At 47.3% G+C, this 17,329-nt stretch overlaps 1 protein-coding gene across 1 annotated transcript in view; it reads left to right on the top strand.

Moving 5' to 3' along the window:
• LOC108579287 (titin homolog) overlaps positions 1-17,329 on the top strand; it is an 80,361-nt gene that overhangs the window by 50,729 nt on the left and 12,303 nt on the right. Inside the window, 1 exon segment of the mRNA XM_017942796.1 lies at positions 1-62. This exon segment is cut by the window's left edge and continues 34 nt beyond it. Within this exon segment, the coding sequence (XP_017798285.1) occupies positions 1-62 (62 nt within the window).

Raw genomic sequence — 17,329 nt, 5'->3', positions numbered from 1 at the left:
AGCCTGCCCGCGAAGAAGCGCCCAAGAATGGAGACGTCACCAAGGAGGAACCTCTCACGGAGGTGAGTAAAGAGTCTTGCCTTATCCGATTCTCGCGACGCTGCTTTTCTTGCCTCGCCGTGGAATCAAGGTGACGACGCGAGAACTCTGATTTCCGTTAATTGTTCATCTCGCCACGATCTACGATCCTGTTCCCTCGATTCATTTTTCTTTTTTTTTTTTTTTTTTTTTTTTTTTTTTTTTTTTTTTTTTTTTTTTTTTTTTTTTTTTTTTTTTTTTTTTTTTTTTTTTTTTTTTTTTTTTTTTTTTTTTTTTTTTTTTTTTTTTTTTTTTTTTTTTTTTTTTTTTTTTTTTTTTTTTTTTTGTTGCTTCTCGAGAAAACCGTCCAACCACGATATTATGCATCACACGTGTATTGTTGCGTTGTCCGTAGTCGGATTGGAGAGAATAGACACGCATCGGTCGTGGACCTGCGTAAAACTTAGCTCGATTCTACCGGTTAAAGAATAATGGAAGCTGCGAGCTGACGGTGAAACTAGCGTAACGCAGACCAGCACTGTTCACTCGAGCGTGATTTGTACTCTCTTCGATCTGAAGCAATCGGTCGGTGGTGTGTATAGCGGTATAATCGGGAACGACCACGCGATAACCGTCACGGATCGAAAGTCCCGGCCGGTGTTTAATTGGCCTCGAGACGTCTAATAAATCTTGCAACCTTTCGTGATTATCAGAGATTTATTTAACGAAAAATGATAAACGTATAGCGGAACGATCGACGTTAACAAAGTCTATTATAATATATCCAGCCGGGAGTTTCGATTTTTACACGCTGGATTATTTACAACGCGGTGGCACGTTCGATTGCCACAGAGTGGCTTAGACGGCTATTGAAAACTGCCTGTTAATCGTTGCAACATTCTGACGCTTCTCTCGTGTCTTATCATTACGGTACAGAGCGTTGGAAGATTTCTCTACCGTGAATCGACAGAATCCTCGGAGATGGATCGTTTCGATCCTCCTTGAAGAATGCAAATGAACTCTTCGAGCGTCGATCGTTAGTTGGACATATTGTTAAAACTGAATCACTCTCGGCTCCTTTCGCGAATAAACTATTCGAAATTGGAAATGACACGCCTAATAGATGGAAGGAAACCGGAGAGACCCGTGCATTTGTTCGATAAAGTGTTGAGTCGGTATGGATGTTGCTCGGCATAAATCGGACGTCGAGCAAGTATAATAAGTAGCGAGGTTGGCCTGTCTCCTTTTTCTCGCTCGTTCCTCCTAGCCGCGCGTGTAGGCGAACCGTAGCCTCGAGATCGTCAGGGCTAATCTCCTCGTTTCTTTACCACCTTCTTCATCTTCTCCAGCTTCTCTGTCCCTCTTCTTCGATTCACCGGCTCCTTTTCTTTTTCTGCAACAACCTCGCCACGGTGGAAAGAAGAGAGAAAGAGGGAGAGTGGGAAGGGCGAACAGCCGTGACTCATCCTTCTTGTTCGTCGTAGCTCGCGAGTTTCGTGATAGGCCGCCATGGAAAACCGGCTTCGAGTCACTGAATTATCCCCCTTCGCTTCTCTGGTGCCGCTTCAGGGCTGTTCTCTTCTCTCTCCCCTTGCGTCCTTCCAGTACACGTAATCGGCCTCGTCGTCCTCTGTTCACGTGGCCTTGATCCGGACTGATGGAATAAGTCGTTCAAGCGTCGCTTATATTCTAGAAAATCTCGCCTATCTCGCCGTCGAGGATAACAACATCTACCGTTTTTACCAATCGGAAATTTTCGCCCGAGACGTACCCGATACAAGCCACCTCACGTTTCTATCTATCAGACCAGTTCGTAGACGTCCGTTCGGAGAGAGGATGATCGATGGCTCTGCGGTATCGACTCGTTCGTTAGACCGTCTAGGAAGACACGTGTCTTCTCGTGGTTCACAGTCGAGATAGACGCGGGACACGTCGGCGTTGGAGTTTCTTCGTCCCGAAGAAAGACGCAACGGAACATCTCTCTGTGCAGAGATATCGCGAGGGCCGCGTTCAACCGCGACTTTCGCTCCCTTCGAATATATAGAGAGCCGGCATTCCGAGTCATTAAGGAAGCACAAGTGGTCGTGTGTCGCTACACCGAGGCGGCGTAACTCCGTAATAGCGAACTGTCATTGTGCACAGTGTTATGACACTAGCCTGAAGAATGACTTATTTCGTGTTTCGTACTCTCCAGCTCTGCATACCTCTGTATTCCCTGTTTCTTTGTGGAATTTCTGTTGAATCCAGAAGTTCCGATCTCGTTTATTACAATATATCGCGAGGTGATTCACTTTGCACGTCGTTTGGCTAGTTGTAAAGAAAGGAAGTCGGTTGTGACCTCTTGTTGGCGAGCTGGTTGACGAGAGGAGGAGCGTGCATCGTCGTTCAGATTTGCGTGTGCGGATCCTTTTTACAGACGAGCACGACTACGCGCGGTGTGGTCTGGCGAGGAGTAGAGTTCCACACGGTGGAATGGGAATGGGAGTGGTGAGCTTGTATTCTTCAACCAAGGGCCTTCCTACGGCAATTCTGATCACGAGGTCGTCTTTGACCCTTTTTAGAGACGACGATCCAGTAGGTTCTTCGGTAATATCATTTCTCTTCGTCTCTGGTACGTTAGGATTTAACGTGAAAAGGAGTTAACGTGACTCGATTTCCTACGGGAAATGAGGAGACGTGTATGTGTCAGAGAAATCTGTAATGGGGCTGGACAGAGACCAGTCTACGCTCCTGTCGCTCATTGTGCTCGCTGGTAACGCGGTTCAATGGCCCAAACTTCCCGGATACGGTTACCTGTGCGTCGTCGTGTTACTTTGTCGCGGGAAAAGCTTCGTTCGAACCAGTGTATTTCAATGGGAAAAAATTCAACGGACGGTAAGAAAATTTATTTAAAGAAACAAGAATTTTCTTCCTCTTCCCTTAAAAGTTCCCATGATTAATCGTGCTAGTATGATCCACCAAGTACCAGGAGGAGGAGAATCGGGGTTTGGTCTGCCTGAACTCGTTAAGCCGCGTTACCTCCATCCTCGACGCAGTGTCACCGTGATAAAAGCTCACGGTGTTCCACGTTAAAAATATCAAACACGCTTATTTATTATTCGTACGGGGACGTAATTTGCACGACGACATAAATTCGCGTAATCGGCTCTGCCGTGTATGTATATCGTAGCTATTCCGATCTCTCGACCCGCTTCTCCGCGAACGTTTTATGCGATCGTAAACATGTTGCTAACGGCGGAGGATCCTTGGTGTGTAGGAGGGGACTTTAGATCACAGAGGGTAGCGTTTCTATTACCGTGATTCCTTTCTATCTCTCTTTCTCCGTATTCCAAAATGCCCCCTTCGATCCCCAGCTCTCCCTTCAACATAATCGAATATTTCACACGTGATCCCCTCCCCGTATTTGCTCCGCGAAGAATAAGCGACGGAACAAAACAGACGTAACGGGAGAGACACCTCGAAATGACGTACGATCGGGTGGGTGAGAATATCCCCTCGATGATGGCCAGAGGCGCTCTCGAAAGGCGAAGAAGTGGTGGTGGTTGGTTCGACGTGGATGAAGGCGAAGATCGGACGAGAGGACACACGAGCCGGTGTGGAGGAGAAGAGGAGGGCCAGAAGGGATCGCTCGAGAGTCTTTCTGTCTGTCGCCCGTTCGGTGTTCCCCGGTTTCGCACCTACGCGAATGTCACATTGTCTCCAAGCACCCACCCTCGCGTGCAAAGCGCTGCGTGAGAGAGGCTGCAGCCGTAGGATGGAAGGGGTGTGGCCGCGAGGCTCTCGTTCTTTGTCCCCTTTACTCTGAACTTGCTCGTCGGGGAGCGTTCATATATCCCGTGGCTGTGTGACTTTTATTGTAAAGAGTTAGAAAGCTCACGGATAGGAAGGTGGCGCGCGTTAGGGGTGGTGTGCAGTTGGCACGCGCGGAGTGGTATTAATTAGCGCGACATACATAGGCTGCGAGGAGTGTGAGAGAGGTGGTGGTTGGGTGTAACAGCTTCGAAGACAGAAGGCTGGTCTGGAGGTTCGCCGCCTCGCGTGACTCACCCTCGGAAAAAGGAAAACACCTGTATGCGGGGCCGGAGGTTAAGGGCAGACCGGGAGAGAAAGAGAGAGTGAGAGAGAGTTTGGCGAGGCACGCGTATCGAGCCAAGGGGCGAGAAAAACTTTCACTGGCTCCTTTGTTCTAGCTGTTTCACGGTCACGAGCGCGACCAAGGCGCGACTGACTCTCAGTTTCCGCGATATTCGAGGAAACGTGGGAAAATTGTATCCCCCCTTTATCGCGATTTACTCTCGGTAGCAATTAAATCGAGAGGGTTGAGGCGTGTGTGTGTATATCGACGGTACTCTCTCCTCGTGGATGTAACGAGAAGGAAGCTGGGTCGATCGATCCAGGGAATGAGGAACGAGATCGAAGCGTGTGTGCCTGCAGGTCTCTGTTTCTCTCGGTGAATGGATTATTTAGACGGGGGATCGTTGGGAAGATTGGACAAGAAAGGGGACGATTTGTTTGAGGTAAAGAGCTGAGTCGTAACGTGTCGGGATGGTACAAATTTATGTGACAAGTGACGAGATACGGGGGGCATCGTGGTCTTAAAATATGTCACAGTACCAAGCGCTGGTTCTGCACATGCAACGGTACATGCACGTGCAGTCGGTTGGATGTGCCGGGAATACGGCGCAACCGGTGGCAAAAGATCGGGCGCGGACGGTTAAAAACCGGTTTCATTCGCCGCGGAAGGCGTCTCGGTAGTTTCTACTGGCTTCGATTTCATTCCTAATGGCCCCGATGAAATTCATCCCACGGACCGTTCGCCGACTCCATCGCTCGCTTGCATATCTTTCTGCGCAATTGCGTGCACGTTCACCGCAACTCTTTTCCTCCTTTTCTCCTACTTTTTTCTTATTCTTCTTTACCCTCTTCTCGATCTTTCTTCCCCGTGTCTTTGTAAATTTGCCCGAACAGAACCCGGTAGAGAATCGTTTAAAAATCACCATTGTCTTGGAGCACGCATGTGCCACCGTGTCCCTCTCCCCTGCCCCGCTTCTTGCTCTCATGAAAGGCGGCTGGCGTGGCAAGTTGGCCAACTTTATTAATTAACGGGCAGAAAATCCGACGTTGATCGAACGGTGGTTTCGCGTGAATTAGAGGAGCGAGAAACGCGCGCGCTTCATAATACCGTTCCGGGGTTAATTGCGCGTATAAAGGCCGCGTAAAAAGATCGGCAAGAAACTCGATTCGGGCAGGCCGGGTCGATTCCACGTCTCGAGTGAACACAAAACTAAGCCGAAAGGGAGAAAAACAAATCCACTCGAGCGTCGAGCGTCGAGCGTTTCGCAAGTCCTCTCGAATATCCCTTTGCTGCACGGGACCTAATCGCGGGCTCAGCCGGTAAGCAAATCACCAATTAAGCCAAGCCGATCGTTAATTGAACTTTCCCCGAGAAATGTGCAATTATTTCCAAGTGTATTTCCTACGTAAAACGTAGGCCAAGTTCTTCTTCCTTTGCAAAGCTCGTGACACGAACCCTCCTCCCTCTCTTCTTTTCCTATTCGACTCTGTGCGTTTCGGATGACGTGGGAATTCGTCAGGTGTCTCTTCCACCGCCACCCTTCCTCCCTCAGCCTCCCGTGAAAATCGAATATCTGTCTTCTCGGCTTGGCGCTCGTCCCTCGAAAAGCCACTTTCATTCGCCACGATGTCTGTCGTCCCTTTTTTTGCCTCGCCTGTCTTGTCCCATCTTCTTCGCTCGTCTCGTCCTCTTCCTGTTTCCTTCCTCGTCCTGACCACCGTTCGACAGAGACGGAGATACACGGTGGCGAGTGGCCTGGCTACACGCTCTCTAGTGCCAATCGCGTTTTGCTGCTCGCGCCACGCGCTAGCTCGCGCACAATGCGACAGGTGGAACGCGAATAAAAAGCACGAAACTTGTGTAGTACTGTTTCTCGCGACGAGAACAGAGAGGAGAGGACCTTTGCGAAGTTCGATGACCATCCTCCCGTCTCGTGTGTATATAAATACTCGTCGGTTGCTAATCGATACGCGACGCTCGCGGAGGATTTTTCCATTCTTCCTGCTTCGCCCCCCGTTGATCTCCGCGTCGAAAGAGGTGTATCGAGGGTAAACAGCCTTCGTAGGCGACTAGGTTCTTTCTATGCTCGATCGCGCGCATAGCGTCGTTCATAACGCTCCACTTGTCTGAGAAAATGGAAAAGGAAAGTCGGTGTTTGCTGCTCGAGCTCTAACGGGAACTTTTAATCTTCTTACGCGAGGATTACTCGAGGAAAGGGATGGGAGAAGAGGGGCACAGAAAGAGGAGACTTTCCTCTTCGGTGGTGTGAATAGCGGAAGTCGTGGGAACAAGAGCAACGAAACCGTTTTCCGTGTTAGCCTCTCTCTATTTTATCGTTGACCGTTGGGTATTATACGTATAGTTGGGGCCACGATATAGCGAGGTCGTAAATTAAACTCTCAAGATTCGGCACCGATTGATGTTGCGGCACTCAAGGCCGTGTGTTTGAGGGTTCCAACAATAAACGAATGGTAGCATATGATTTGATACTTCAAGTAGAAAATGGTATTTCATTTACAAATGGAAAATATGTTAATATTAAGCTGCACAATCTTTTTGCACTTTCTATCTGTATATAATACGAGTAGATAAACTAAGATGCTAAAGACATCAATAAGACCTTTACCTGTAACCGTACTTCCAAAAGCGGCTTCCCCCAGAGGGAGAAACCCTAATTTGGGGTTTTTTATTAATTTAAATATATTAGAATCAGTTGACTTTGGCTGGATACAAGAATTCTTCGTACGGTCCTGACAATGGTTTCAAGTACTTATCTGCTCGTATCTCTGTCAATTTTCGGGTCCCGGCAGCTAAAACATGTTTACTTTGACGTCTGACCGATTTTACGACCTCGCTATATCGTGGCCCCGACTATACCAGAGTTGGTGCTCGTGTCACTGTCAAATTTCAAGGGCCTGCTAACGAGTCGGTAAGAAACGGAGAGGTAACGAGTAGTGGACGGGTCTGCTGACAATCGTCTTTCAACCTCTCGAACCGTACCGTCGTTTCTAAGAAAAGTACCGTCGAACCTGTGTTCGATTTAGTTGAATTTTCCGTGTCGACGAGAAGAAAACTGGAATTTTTCGTGCCAACGAGAAGTTCATGGAAGAAAAATGGGGAGAAAAAGAAGATAAAGAAGGAGTGTGTTTGATGGTAATAAATATAAAAGGTGTCCACGAGGAACTGGAGAAAAGAACGTTTGTTTACTCACGTGTCGATAAATTCTTTGGTTCAACATAGCTGGCGTAATCCCGCCAAGAGAATATTCCTTTATTTCCGGCCAAGCGAACCTCTACTTTTCTTCGAACCTTTGTCCTGTTTGCTCACCTCTTGTGTCAACCTAGGCTGGGTCTATGTTGTCCGATCAAGGAACAGGCATCTATTCGACGGTATAAATTGGATCTCAGCACGATGTGTATGTATTTAAGTTGTTGTCCGTGCTCAGACAGCCTGTCGTTCTTGTCTGGTCTGGTTCCCCGTGACGTCTTATTTCGCTGGCAGGGAAAACAATACGCAATTACAAACTAATCAACCGTTGGGGAGCGGACAGTTGGCAAGTGGCCAGGAACTGTTGAACGTTCCTCCGCTCTTGGACGTGTGTCTAGCCACCATCGAGAGACTGTTTGGCTTTAAACAGATTACCCCGAAGAGGTTGCCGTTGTCGACGAAACCGTTTGTTTTATTCTCCTTTTCTTTTCTTCTTCTCGCCATCGTCGATTCGGCGAGAACTAACATTCGCTCTCAGCAGTTCAGCTCGTCTGGAAGACGTGCGAAGACCTTATCTCGTCTCTACGCTATTCCATTTACAAGTTCAACGTTTTTCAGTTTATCTCTTCTTTCTCTTCTTCGTTCGCTAGTTTTACTTTCAAACTGTGATTTTTAGACGAGTCAGATTTCACGACGCGGAGGATCGAAGGTCGTTGGTTAAAAGGAGACGAGGCTCGGATATTGCTGCACGCGAAATATACGTACGAGGAATCGCTTAATCGATCAGATGGGGCGAGTTTGGCCCAATATGGTGTCGTTCTTCGCCCGTAATCTCGAGGTTAAGTCTGTCGCGCAAATATTGGCAGACGCGCAGAGAGTTTTCTTCTCGTCTGGTACGACACGCGATCGATAACGCGATACGATACGATCCTCCGTGGAAAACTAACTTAACGTTTCTGCGGTATTCCGAGAAAGTTTGATTAACCGATTAGCGGACGTTACCAGGCGTCGACGAATAGCCTTAGAAACCACGTTGTAATTCCCGATGGAACCAATAACACCGAGGTAGAGTCGCGTCGAATTTTTCATCCTGCAGCAGCCTTCTTTCTTCTCGCAAAGATTAATCTCCTCCCGTTCCATCCTAAAAAGCCGTAATGCAAAAAAGAAACGGTCGAGGGCAGGTGGCGTGGTCTGGGCAAGGTTGTTACTAAGGTAATCAAGTAACCACCACCCTGGCACAGGTGAAAAGCTGAAGAGAGAAGAGAAAAGTGCTGGGATAGCGGTGGCCTGTTACTCACTGTACAACGCGCAGAAAACTCATATTTTTATGAAAGAGCCCCCCCCCCCCCCCCCCCCCCCCCCCCCCCCCCCCCCCCCCCCCCCCCCCGTGTCTTTCCCTCCCTCGCGGCCACTTCAATTTATTCTCGGTAACACGCCGCGAAGGGATGAAGAAACGAGGAAATAAACGCACCACGCCCCCGTGCGCACAGCTAGAAAATTAATTTGGTAAATGTGCTAGAGAGTTGTTAGACCGATTACTATACACAGCAGAGTGTTTGGCGTGGAGAGACTCGCGATCAGAGGTGTTCGGTGAGACACGTTGCGAAGGTAAGCGGTGGAGTATTTGACACGCGTTGTATATGTATTATACAACGCGGTACCCAAAGTATGTCGGTTGAAAGACCTCTGTGCAGAGATCTCAACCTCGTTATCACTTGACGTCATCGAGATGCCATTGTATTAAAAATACCGAGCGACAAATACGTTCGTTTCGTCGCCTGGCTTCCCTCTTCTTTATTTATAAACCCCGGTGGGTATCATCAGGAGTGACACACTTCGAACACATTAAAATACGAATCGAGAGAACGATAAAAATGACTCTAAATATACCTTTGTCGTCGTCGTGTGCCAGGTCGATAAAAATGATTGCCTCGTTTCGTTGGTCCATTCACGAGGAAAATATCCAAGTACCCCGGTTGAAAGAAACTTGGAAGACAATAGCGCGTAGTATGTTTAACGAAAAATTTCGTATTAGGAAGTTCTCGTTATATTATCACGGAACTTTCTACCGGTGCATCGAAGGAGCTTGTAGCAAGGAGCGACTTGTTGCCACGGTTCCACGGTTCTTGAAAAGGTTCAAAGCCCTCTGGCGCCAGCCACGATTCGTGTGCCACTTTTTCCTCTTTTTTTCTTCGTTTCTTTTTTTTTTTGCGTCGCTCTGTGTCTCTCCTTCTGGATTTGCAGAATTCGCGCGTCGTGTGTTTTCCGCGCTGGCAAATCCGCGCGTGAATCGATCCCTCGTATGTGTGTGTGTGTGTAACAGGCGCGCGATCGGAAATTCCGCGTGGAAATTCGCACGCGTTTGCCCGTGGCCCGGTGTTCCTCTCCGCCCCTTTGGATTTGGGCGTCGTCGTCGTCGTCGTCGTCGTCTAGTATCGAGCGTCCCGACGCCGCGCCGGGACGCGCGGAGCTGTTGCCATGCCGACCGACGGGGCTACCAGGGCTTTTCGCATTCAGCAGGCTTGCCGGCAAAAGACTCGTGCCGCGCTCGCACACGAACAAGAAACTTTTCCCTCCGTTCCCGTGTTCCGGATAACCGGCACTTCAATTAGAATTAATTATGCCTTATTGAAATTGCATCGCCCTTTCCACCTGTCTGCTCTAACGACCACGCCTCCGAGCGTTTTTGGCAACCGGCGTCTTTCATTTTTTTCCTCGCTTCCGTCTTTCTTCCTCGAGATATCGAATTTTCAAGGCAGAGTTGGGAATAAAGGTGCGGAGAGTGAAATAAATTTCGATCGATGGAGATGAGAATTTTCAGAGGCCTCGGAGAAACGGAGTAAAGACAGCTGAGGGGAAGTGGGTAGTCGGATTTCTCCGAGCTCTTGATACAAACGTCTAAGGCGGGTCGGATTTGGAAGCGATAAGAGAAAGTTGGACTCGAGGCGCGTGTTTTATTGATAGGTGAATTCCGGTTGATCCTCCCCCGGGGGCGAAAGTCGAACGAGCGGCTGGATAAGGTGAAAGGAAAGGGTTCACCTTTTCAACTTCCATGTCTTTGCGATCGACTATCCTCCGTCGAGGAACAGGAAACGAACTGGTTTGGAAAATTGTTGGAAACTGATTTGCGTAGGCAGGTAAACACGCGTCGTAATTTCGTAACTGTGACATGAATAATTCAACGTTATTTGTCAGACGTGCATCGCGACAGGTAGCGAAGAGAAGGGAGGTAGACGTTTTATTTCGTTAAATATTCCACTTCTTAATTAAGATCGGACGCGGCAAATGGTATCGCGTGATTTCCCATGTGGAATTTCTCGTCTGCGGTCGTTGGTTGCCGAGCCTCGAAACCACAGGACGCGACAGCACACTTTCCAACGAGAAGACACTCGATAACGAGTTTTTCCATCCATTATCTCTGCACCCTTTTTATTTCCATCCTGGTGTGGCTAGCCTTTTTCGCTTCCGGACCTTGAATACAGAGCGACCTCCAACCACCTTCCGCGGCGAATTATTTCTTAGCCTACGAGGGAACAGCTGAACAAAGCGAAATGCAAATTGAACCACGATTCATAACGCATCGGTTCCTCCATTCTACTTCCTCCGTCGTGTAATTATCAGTTTTTCCTATCCTTTTCACGTTTGATCGGTCGAAACCGATACGAAATAAAATTCACGCAGAACACCAGAGATAAGTGGTACGAAATGTCTCTCACAGGTGAAAATTCGCCGCATCGTCGAAGATCGTTTCACATCTTTTCTATTTTCCGATCGAAACGGTGCTCGAATTCGATTCGACCTCGGGAGCTCGAACAATTCCACTTGGGGACGACCCGCCGAGCAGCAGCGCACAATTTGTAACCGGAAATCCTCTTACCGATATGCGAAATATTCTGAACGTGTTCGCATTCCGGAACGAATGTGCGGGAGGGGTATTTCCGCGAATTCGCAGAGTCGTAAATCTCTCACGTACGATGGAATTCGTACGTGAGCTCTTCCTCTCGTGAAGTTTTAGGAAGGACGCGTTACGTTTGAAAATGTTACAGTCACCGTAGAGGGAGGGACAAACGCGTTTTCACCTAGGCTCGTCTGTGTGTGTCTCTGGAGTTTAGGTTTCATCGGTTGCTCAATGTAATAATTGCGTACCGGGGGATATATCTGAGACCTTTTCGCGTTGGCTAGAATGAAAAATAATCCGTTTAACACCTACTCGATCACGTTCGCCGATCGAATTCTCCGTTGGATTCAGGGGTATTAGTTTATTCCCAGGCAATTGGGTTAACAGGAGGATATAGCCTTCTTCTGGAGGTTCGAGGCAACGCCCTCGGGTAAGGTGGAACTACGAGCGGATGTTTCAATATTTATCGGGGATCGAGTAGTTTACCGTAGTTACGGTATCATCGAGAGATTCGCCAGCCTCCAGCGCACGGGCTACGGTTCTCAATTATGCAGGACCAACGACATTTCCCCGGAAGCTGTTCGTAACTGAGATTCCCAGAGTTTCATCGACACGTCGATAACTTGGCAGACGTATCACCACCCGTTTAAGTCGATCCATCTTTTTCTCTCTTCTTTAACCCTTTCGTCGATGTCTGCGTCTGTAGACGCTCTGAAAATTCACTCGCTTTCATCTTTACGGATACTTCTCGTATACCTGTCTTTACGGACTCGTGTCAAATTGACATACACTATTAACCCCTTGACGTATGATTTCTTTTCTCGACTATTATCAAGCAAGAAAAGCCAATTTTTTAAAAAATTAGTGAAATTTGGCAATCTTCAGTTTTGCAAATTAAATCGAAAATTGGATATTAAAATGAATTTTTCTTACCGATATAGCTGTTTTTATCAGATCTCGACCAAAATCTGTGGTTACATAAAATTTATAACAAGCATAAATCGTAGGAGAGAAATGTCCACTATTTCTCTAATTTCCCTCGAAAAATTCGAAAAGCGTCAAAATGGCGCGTTCCGCAAACCTAACCTTAATTTAATCTGTGGTAAGATGAACCGATAACTCGTTGAAAGCGGAGAAAATAATTTTCAAGATTGGTCTGAAAGCAGCGTGTACTGCGAATGAAAGGAAAAGGGAAGTTATGTTTACAGGATCGATGATTATCGCTTCCCACTCTCTCTATCTCTCCATCTCTCTCTCCCCGAGCCGTTTATTCTCCGGGTTTCGTGCGGTTGAATCCGCGTATACGAATGATAAAATCGATACCCACCTCTCCGCTACGCACCACCCTCCTTGTGTTGCGTTTCGCGACCCTCTTCAAAGGGTGAAGAGGAACGGACGAGAGGGTGAATACACGAGAGTGCGTGCGTGCTCCTCGGAGCGTGTCGTTGACGCCGTCGCCGCCTCCATCGACGTCGCGTTCCGTTCCTGTTGCACGAAACAACCGAAACGGAGCTTCCCTGCGATTTTTCTCACTATACAGCCGATCCTTCCTTTTTTCACCGTCTATCCTTCTGTCCGCGTATAGTTTGTGGAAGCGATACCACCAAGTCGCGGACCTATTTTCCGGACCTAAATTTTATTCGAACGAGTTTGTTTAACCCTTTGCCATACAACGAGTTGGACTCGTGCCACAGATTTTGGTCCAGATATCTGATAAAAACAGTCATATCGGTAAGAGAAATTAATTTTAATTCGAATTTTCCGAACGCATTAGAAATTATTAATCAGAATCTTTCGAAAAAAAATATATTCTACATGTGTGCTTCGATTTGCATCGGTATAAATCTAATTTTCCAATCGCGGTTTACTTACATAAAACATTCACTTTTGGAAAGTTGGTAACGGGTCATTTTCACTCGGCTGGTAGTTCTAGTAATTTGTCAATCGATATCTAACATTCCTTTCCAAAAGGAAATCGAGGGAAGCTCGAGCAGCTCCTTATCTCCCTCGGATTGCTGTTTTCGCGCTTGATTTTACGATCCAAGTACATCGCTTCCACCGACTATACACTCGCTATACCTGTGCTCTCATGCTGTGACTCAACTGTTAACTTCTCTCGTGATTCCTTTTTAATCGTTTAGTATTTAGTATTTTATTAAATAAAGAAAAAATTGAATATTCAAAGTAAATTGTGTTAGATACAAAGAATTTACGGTCCCCGTGACTCGGCAATTCGACACTCGACGTTCCCCAACCTCGAATTTCCAAACCACCGATTTTTACCAGCATCGCGCAAGCGAGCAAGGATGAATAGAAGTAGGAACCGACAATGTCGAAAGAGGTACATAAAAAGCGTGGATTGGAACGGCCGATAATAATGATTTATAGTCTGATAAGGTCCACGGGACCGGTATATTTGTCGCTCGGTGTCGTTTGCGCTTCCCCCGATCGAGATTTACGCGCGTCGCGCTCGGTAACGACGCGCTGTTAAATCGTGTCCATTGGCAAATTGCAAAAACCGAGCAATCGTTCGCGTGGTAACATCGACTACCATTTTTTCTCGACGCAACGTTACATATCGCCGTGTCGGCGGAGCGTTCTTTTGCGGTTGATTTCGAAAGGGAAGGCACGTTCGTTAGCGCACAGCTATTTTCCATCGTTAACGCCAATTAATACGCCGGTTGTAACGAGCACTACTCTCTTTTCACTCAACTTGAAAGAACGTCTCCATCTGTACGCATTTCCGGTCTCTCCCTCTCTTTCTCTCTCGGTTGGTAACCTGGCTGGTCCAAGAATAATTCTCTCCAAGCCAACTCTTCTCTTCACGGTCGATGCTGCCACCAACGATCAGCCATAGAACTTGTCTTATCGAACACACTCTGAACTTTCTCCATTCGATGTATAAGCTTTGCGAAATATGCACACGAACCTCTCTTCCCTCGCAGCTATTGTCGCATACCGATAATATTAATCCGACGATTAAAATTTATCAACCTACTGCTACATATACATATACACACTTCTTTTATCGCGTACTTTTACGACAATCTCGATTATGAAAAATACGACTCGTTGGAGTAATAACTGGGTCAAATGTAATTGCGTTTAAACCGCGGCAAGTTTTAGATAAAAGACGGTACTTCTAGGGAGGGAAGGACGATGAACGTAATCGAACAAATAGCGTTCGTGTCTAATTCGAGCTCGAATTCGAATCTCCAATTGACTCACTCTCTCCACGATGACGAACGCGGCCTAAAGGTCACACATGCAGCATTAGAAATTTGGAACCGGCTCAAAAATTTTCCGCGCCGAATAAACCCCCGTGTACTTCGCTTCGCCTTCTCTCTGTCTCTTCTCGTTAATGGCGGCGTCCTGGTCTTTCCCGTCCACGCACCTTCGGCTTCCCTTCTTCCCCGCCGTTCCTTCTCCGCTCCTTTCTCTTTCGATCGTCTAAGAATAGAAATGCGCGGTGGTTTTGCGGCGTGCATTTTTTTTTTCCAACCCGCAGACGCGTGCTGATTTCTCGTCGCGCGTTCTTTCCATCTCTAACCCTTTAACGAGTCTCTCTTCTATCTCCTATCGTACATTTTCATTTCACTTTTCCGCGTGTCGCTCCACCATTTTTTCTGTTGGACTGTTTTTCTTCTTTTCCTTGATTCGTCAGAAAGGTAAAATCGGCAAGCGCGACTGTGAAGTTGTACACGCCTCTACTGTTCTCATAATCCGCTCAAGTTTTCTCCTCTGCTCTACGTGGCTTTCTTCGCTCCTCGGTGCACAGCTCTTGCATCTTTCTCTTCCTGGTTTCACCGTCCTCGCGTAGGTGGTGCATGACGGGTTTCCCTTTCCCCACCTTCTCTGCTTCATTGTATCTCTTCCGTTTCTACTCCTTCCTCCCTGTCGAGGGGCCATATACGTACTCTCTCGCGAAGCGTGGGTCAACTTTCCTTCTCTCCTCTTCCCACCAATTTTCGCCGGATATATTCGAAAACCGATGCAAACTCGCTAGGCTTCTCTTCTGCCAGTCGCGTCTCCCGCCTGAAAAAAAGACAATAAAACGACAGTAAAATCGTATTGTCCGCCATTTCGAAACGTCTGTGTGCACTTTGCACCGAGGAAGAAACTGCGATATCGAAAAAGTACCAAGTAACCGCTATCTATGTCTCTGTGGTGACGACGAAAAAAATTGGATAAAAAAATATGTTTTGTAACCTTGGTAGGAATTCGTATTGTTTTGTATCGATTGCCAACGACGCCACTGTTCGCTCCTGGTCTCTCTTCCTTTACTTTGCCCGGCTAGATCGTTCCCTTCTTCTCGCCCCGAGTGTCCACGTGTGTATCAGTAACACACGCTCCTCGCCGAGAGAGACGTGGGACGATCCGCTGTTGGACTCTATATAAACCACTGGGAACGCACAGGCTGGCCCGAGTAGTTCGCCAACGGCGAACAGTTCGTACGGATCTTTCTCTTCTGTTCGTCGTCGCGTCGTGTCCGTTCCCTCTTCGACGTCGTTCGAGCCGGTGATCGTGCGTACGCGTGCGTCGTGTGCTGCGTGTGGCGCAGAAAAATCAAGAAGGTAGCTCGGAGATTATATCGATTAGAAAAGATCTTCATGGACGGCCAAGATCGAAATTGAATTAAAATGTCTTTTTTCCCTGGTTTCGAGAGTGTAATCTTTTTTTTGTTTTTTCTCGAGGACAAGTGAAATGGTATTTTTGTTTTTTCACTTGGGTTGGAAAACTTGGCCGACGGATGATTCTGTTCGGAGGAATCACGATTAGAAAGAGAAACTACGACTCGGTTTTATGAGTCATTCTACGTCTCACGGAGGACGCAGCGCCTTTATCTGCTATGTTGTTCGGAAATTTTTTGCGTAGTATCTGCGTAGTGCGTCTGCCGACAACTGGGGCTATTTATAGGTTAAGTAGCTTGCGTGCGAAGAGGCGCTTTTCGGTTCTGAAATAACCGAGTACACGAACTGTGCGCGCGTCCAGGCTTAAATTTATTCAAATTTCTCACTTCTAGAAGCTTGTTTACAGTTCGAACTTTTCGCAATTATTCCGAGATTGCCGCCTCGGCGAAGACGACGAAAGATATATCGCAGTTGTTTGAAACGTGGCAATCTCCGGGGCTAGTAAAGACAATGAACTGTAACCTCGGTGATGACTCATTTCGATCAGTCTGGTCTTTCCCTTCTTCCCCGCCGTTCCTTCTCCGCTCCTTTCTCTTTCGATCGTCTAAGAATAGAAATGCGCGGTGGTTTTGCGGCGTGCATTTTTTTTTTCCAACCCGCAGACGCGTGCTGATTTCTCGTCGCGCGTTCTTTCCATCTCTAACCCTTTAACGAGTCTCTCTTCTATCTCCTATCGTACATTTTCATTTCACTTTTCCGCGTGTCGCTCCACCATTTTTTCTGTTGGACTGTTTTTCTTCTTTTCCTTGATTCGTCAGAAAGGTAAAATCGGCAAGCGCGACTGTGAAGTTGTACACGCCTCTACTGTTCTCATAATCCGCTCAAGTTTTCTCCTCTGCTCTACGTGGCTTTCTTCGCTCCTCGGTGCACAGCTCTTGCATCTTTCTCTTCCTGGTTTCACCGTCCTCGCGTAGGTGGTGCATGACGGGTTTCCCTTTCCCCACCTTCTCTGCTTCATTGTATCTCTTCCGTTTCTACTCCTTCCTCCCTGTCGAGGGGCCATATACGTACTCTCTCGCGAAGCGTGGGTCAACTTTCCTTCTCTCCTCTTCCCACCAATTTTCGCCGGATATATTCGAAAACCGATGCAAACTCGCTAGGCTTCTCTTCTGCCAGTCGCGTCTCCCGCCTGAAAAAAAGACAATAAAACGACAGTAAAATCGTATTGTCCGCCATTTCGAAACGTCTGTGTGCACTTTGCACCGAGGAAGAAACTGCGATATCGAAAAAGTACCAAGTAACCGCTATCTATGTCTCTGTGGTGACGACGAAAAAAATTGGATAAAAAAATATGTTTTGTAACCTTGGTAGGAATTCGTATTGTTTTGTATCGATTGCCAACGACGCCACTGTTCGCTCCTGGTCTCTCTTCCTTTACTTTGCCCGGCTAGATCGTTCCCTTCTTCTCGCCCCGAGTGTCCACGTGTGTATCAGTAACAC

This window comes from Habropoda laboriosa, unplaced genomic scaffold (assembly GCF_001263275.1).
Source record: "Habropoda laboriosa isolate 0110345459 unplaced genomic scaffold, ASM126327v1 scaffold64, whole genome shotgun sequence".
Classification (NCBI taxonomy): Eukaryota; Metazoa; Arthropoda; class Insecta; order Hymenoptera; family Apidae; genus Habropoda; species Habropoda laboriosa.
Note: the sequence above shows the minus strand (reverse complement) of the source record. Positions and strands in the feature narration are given on the sequence as shown.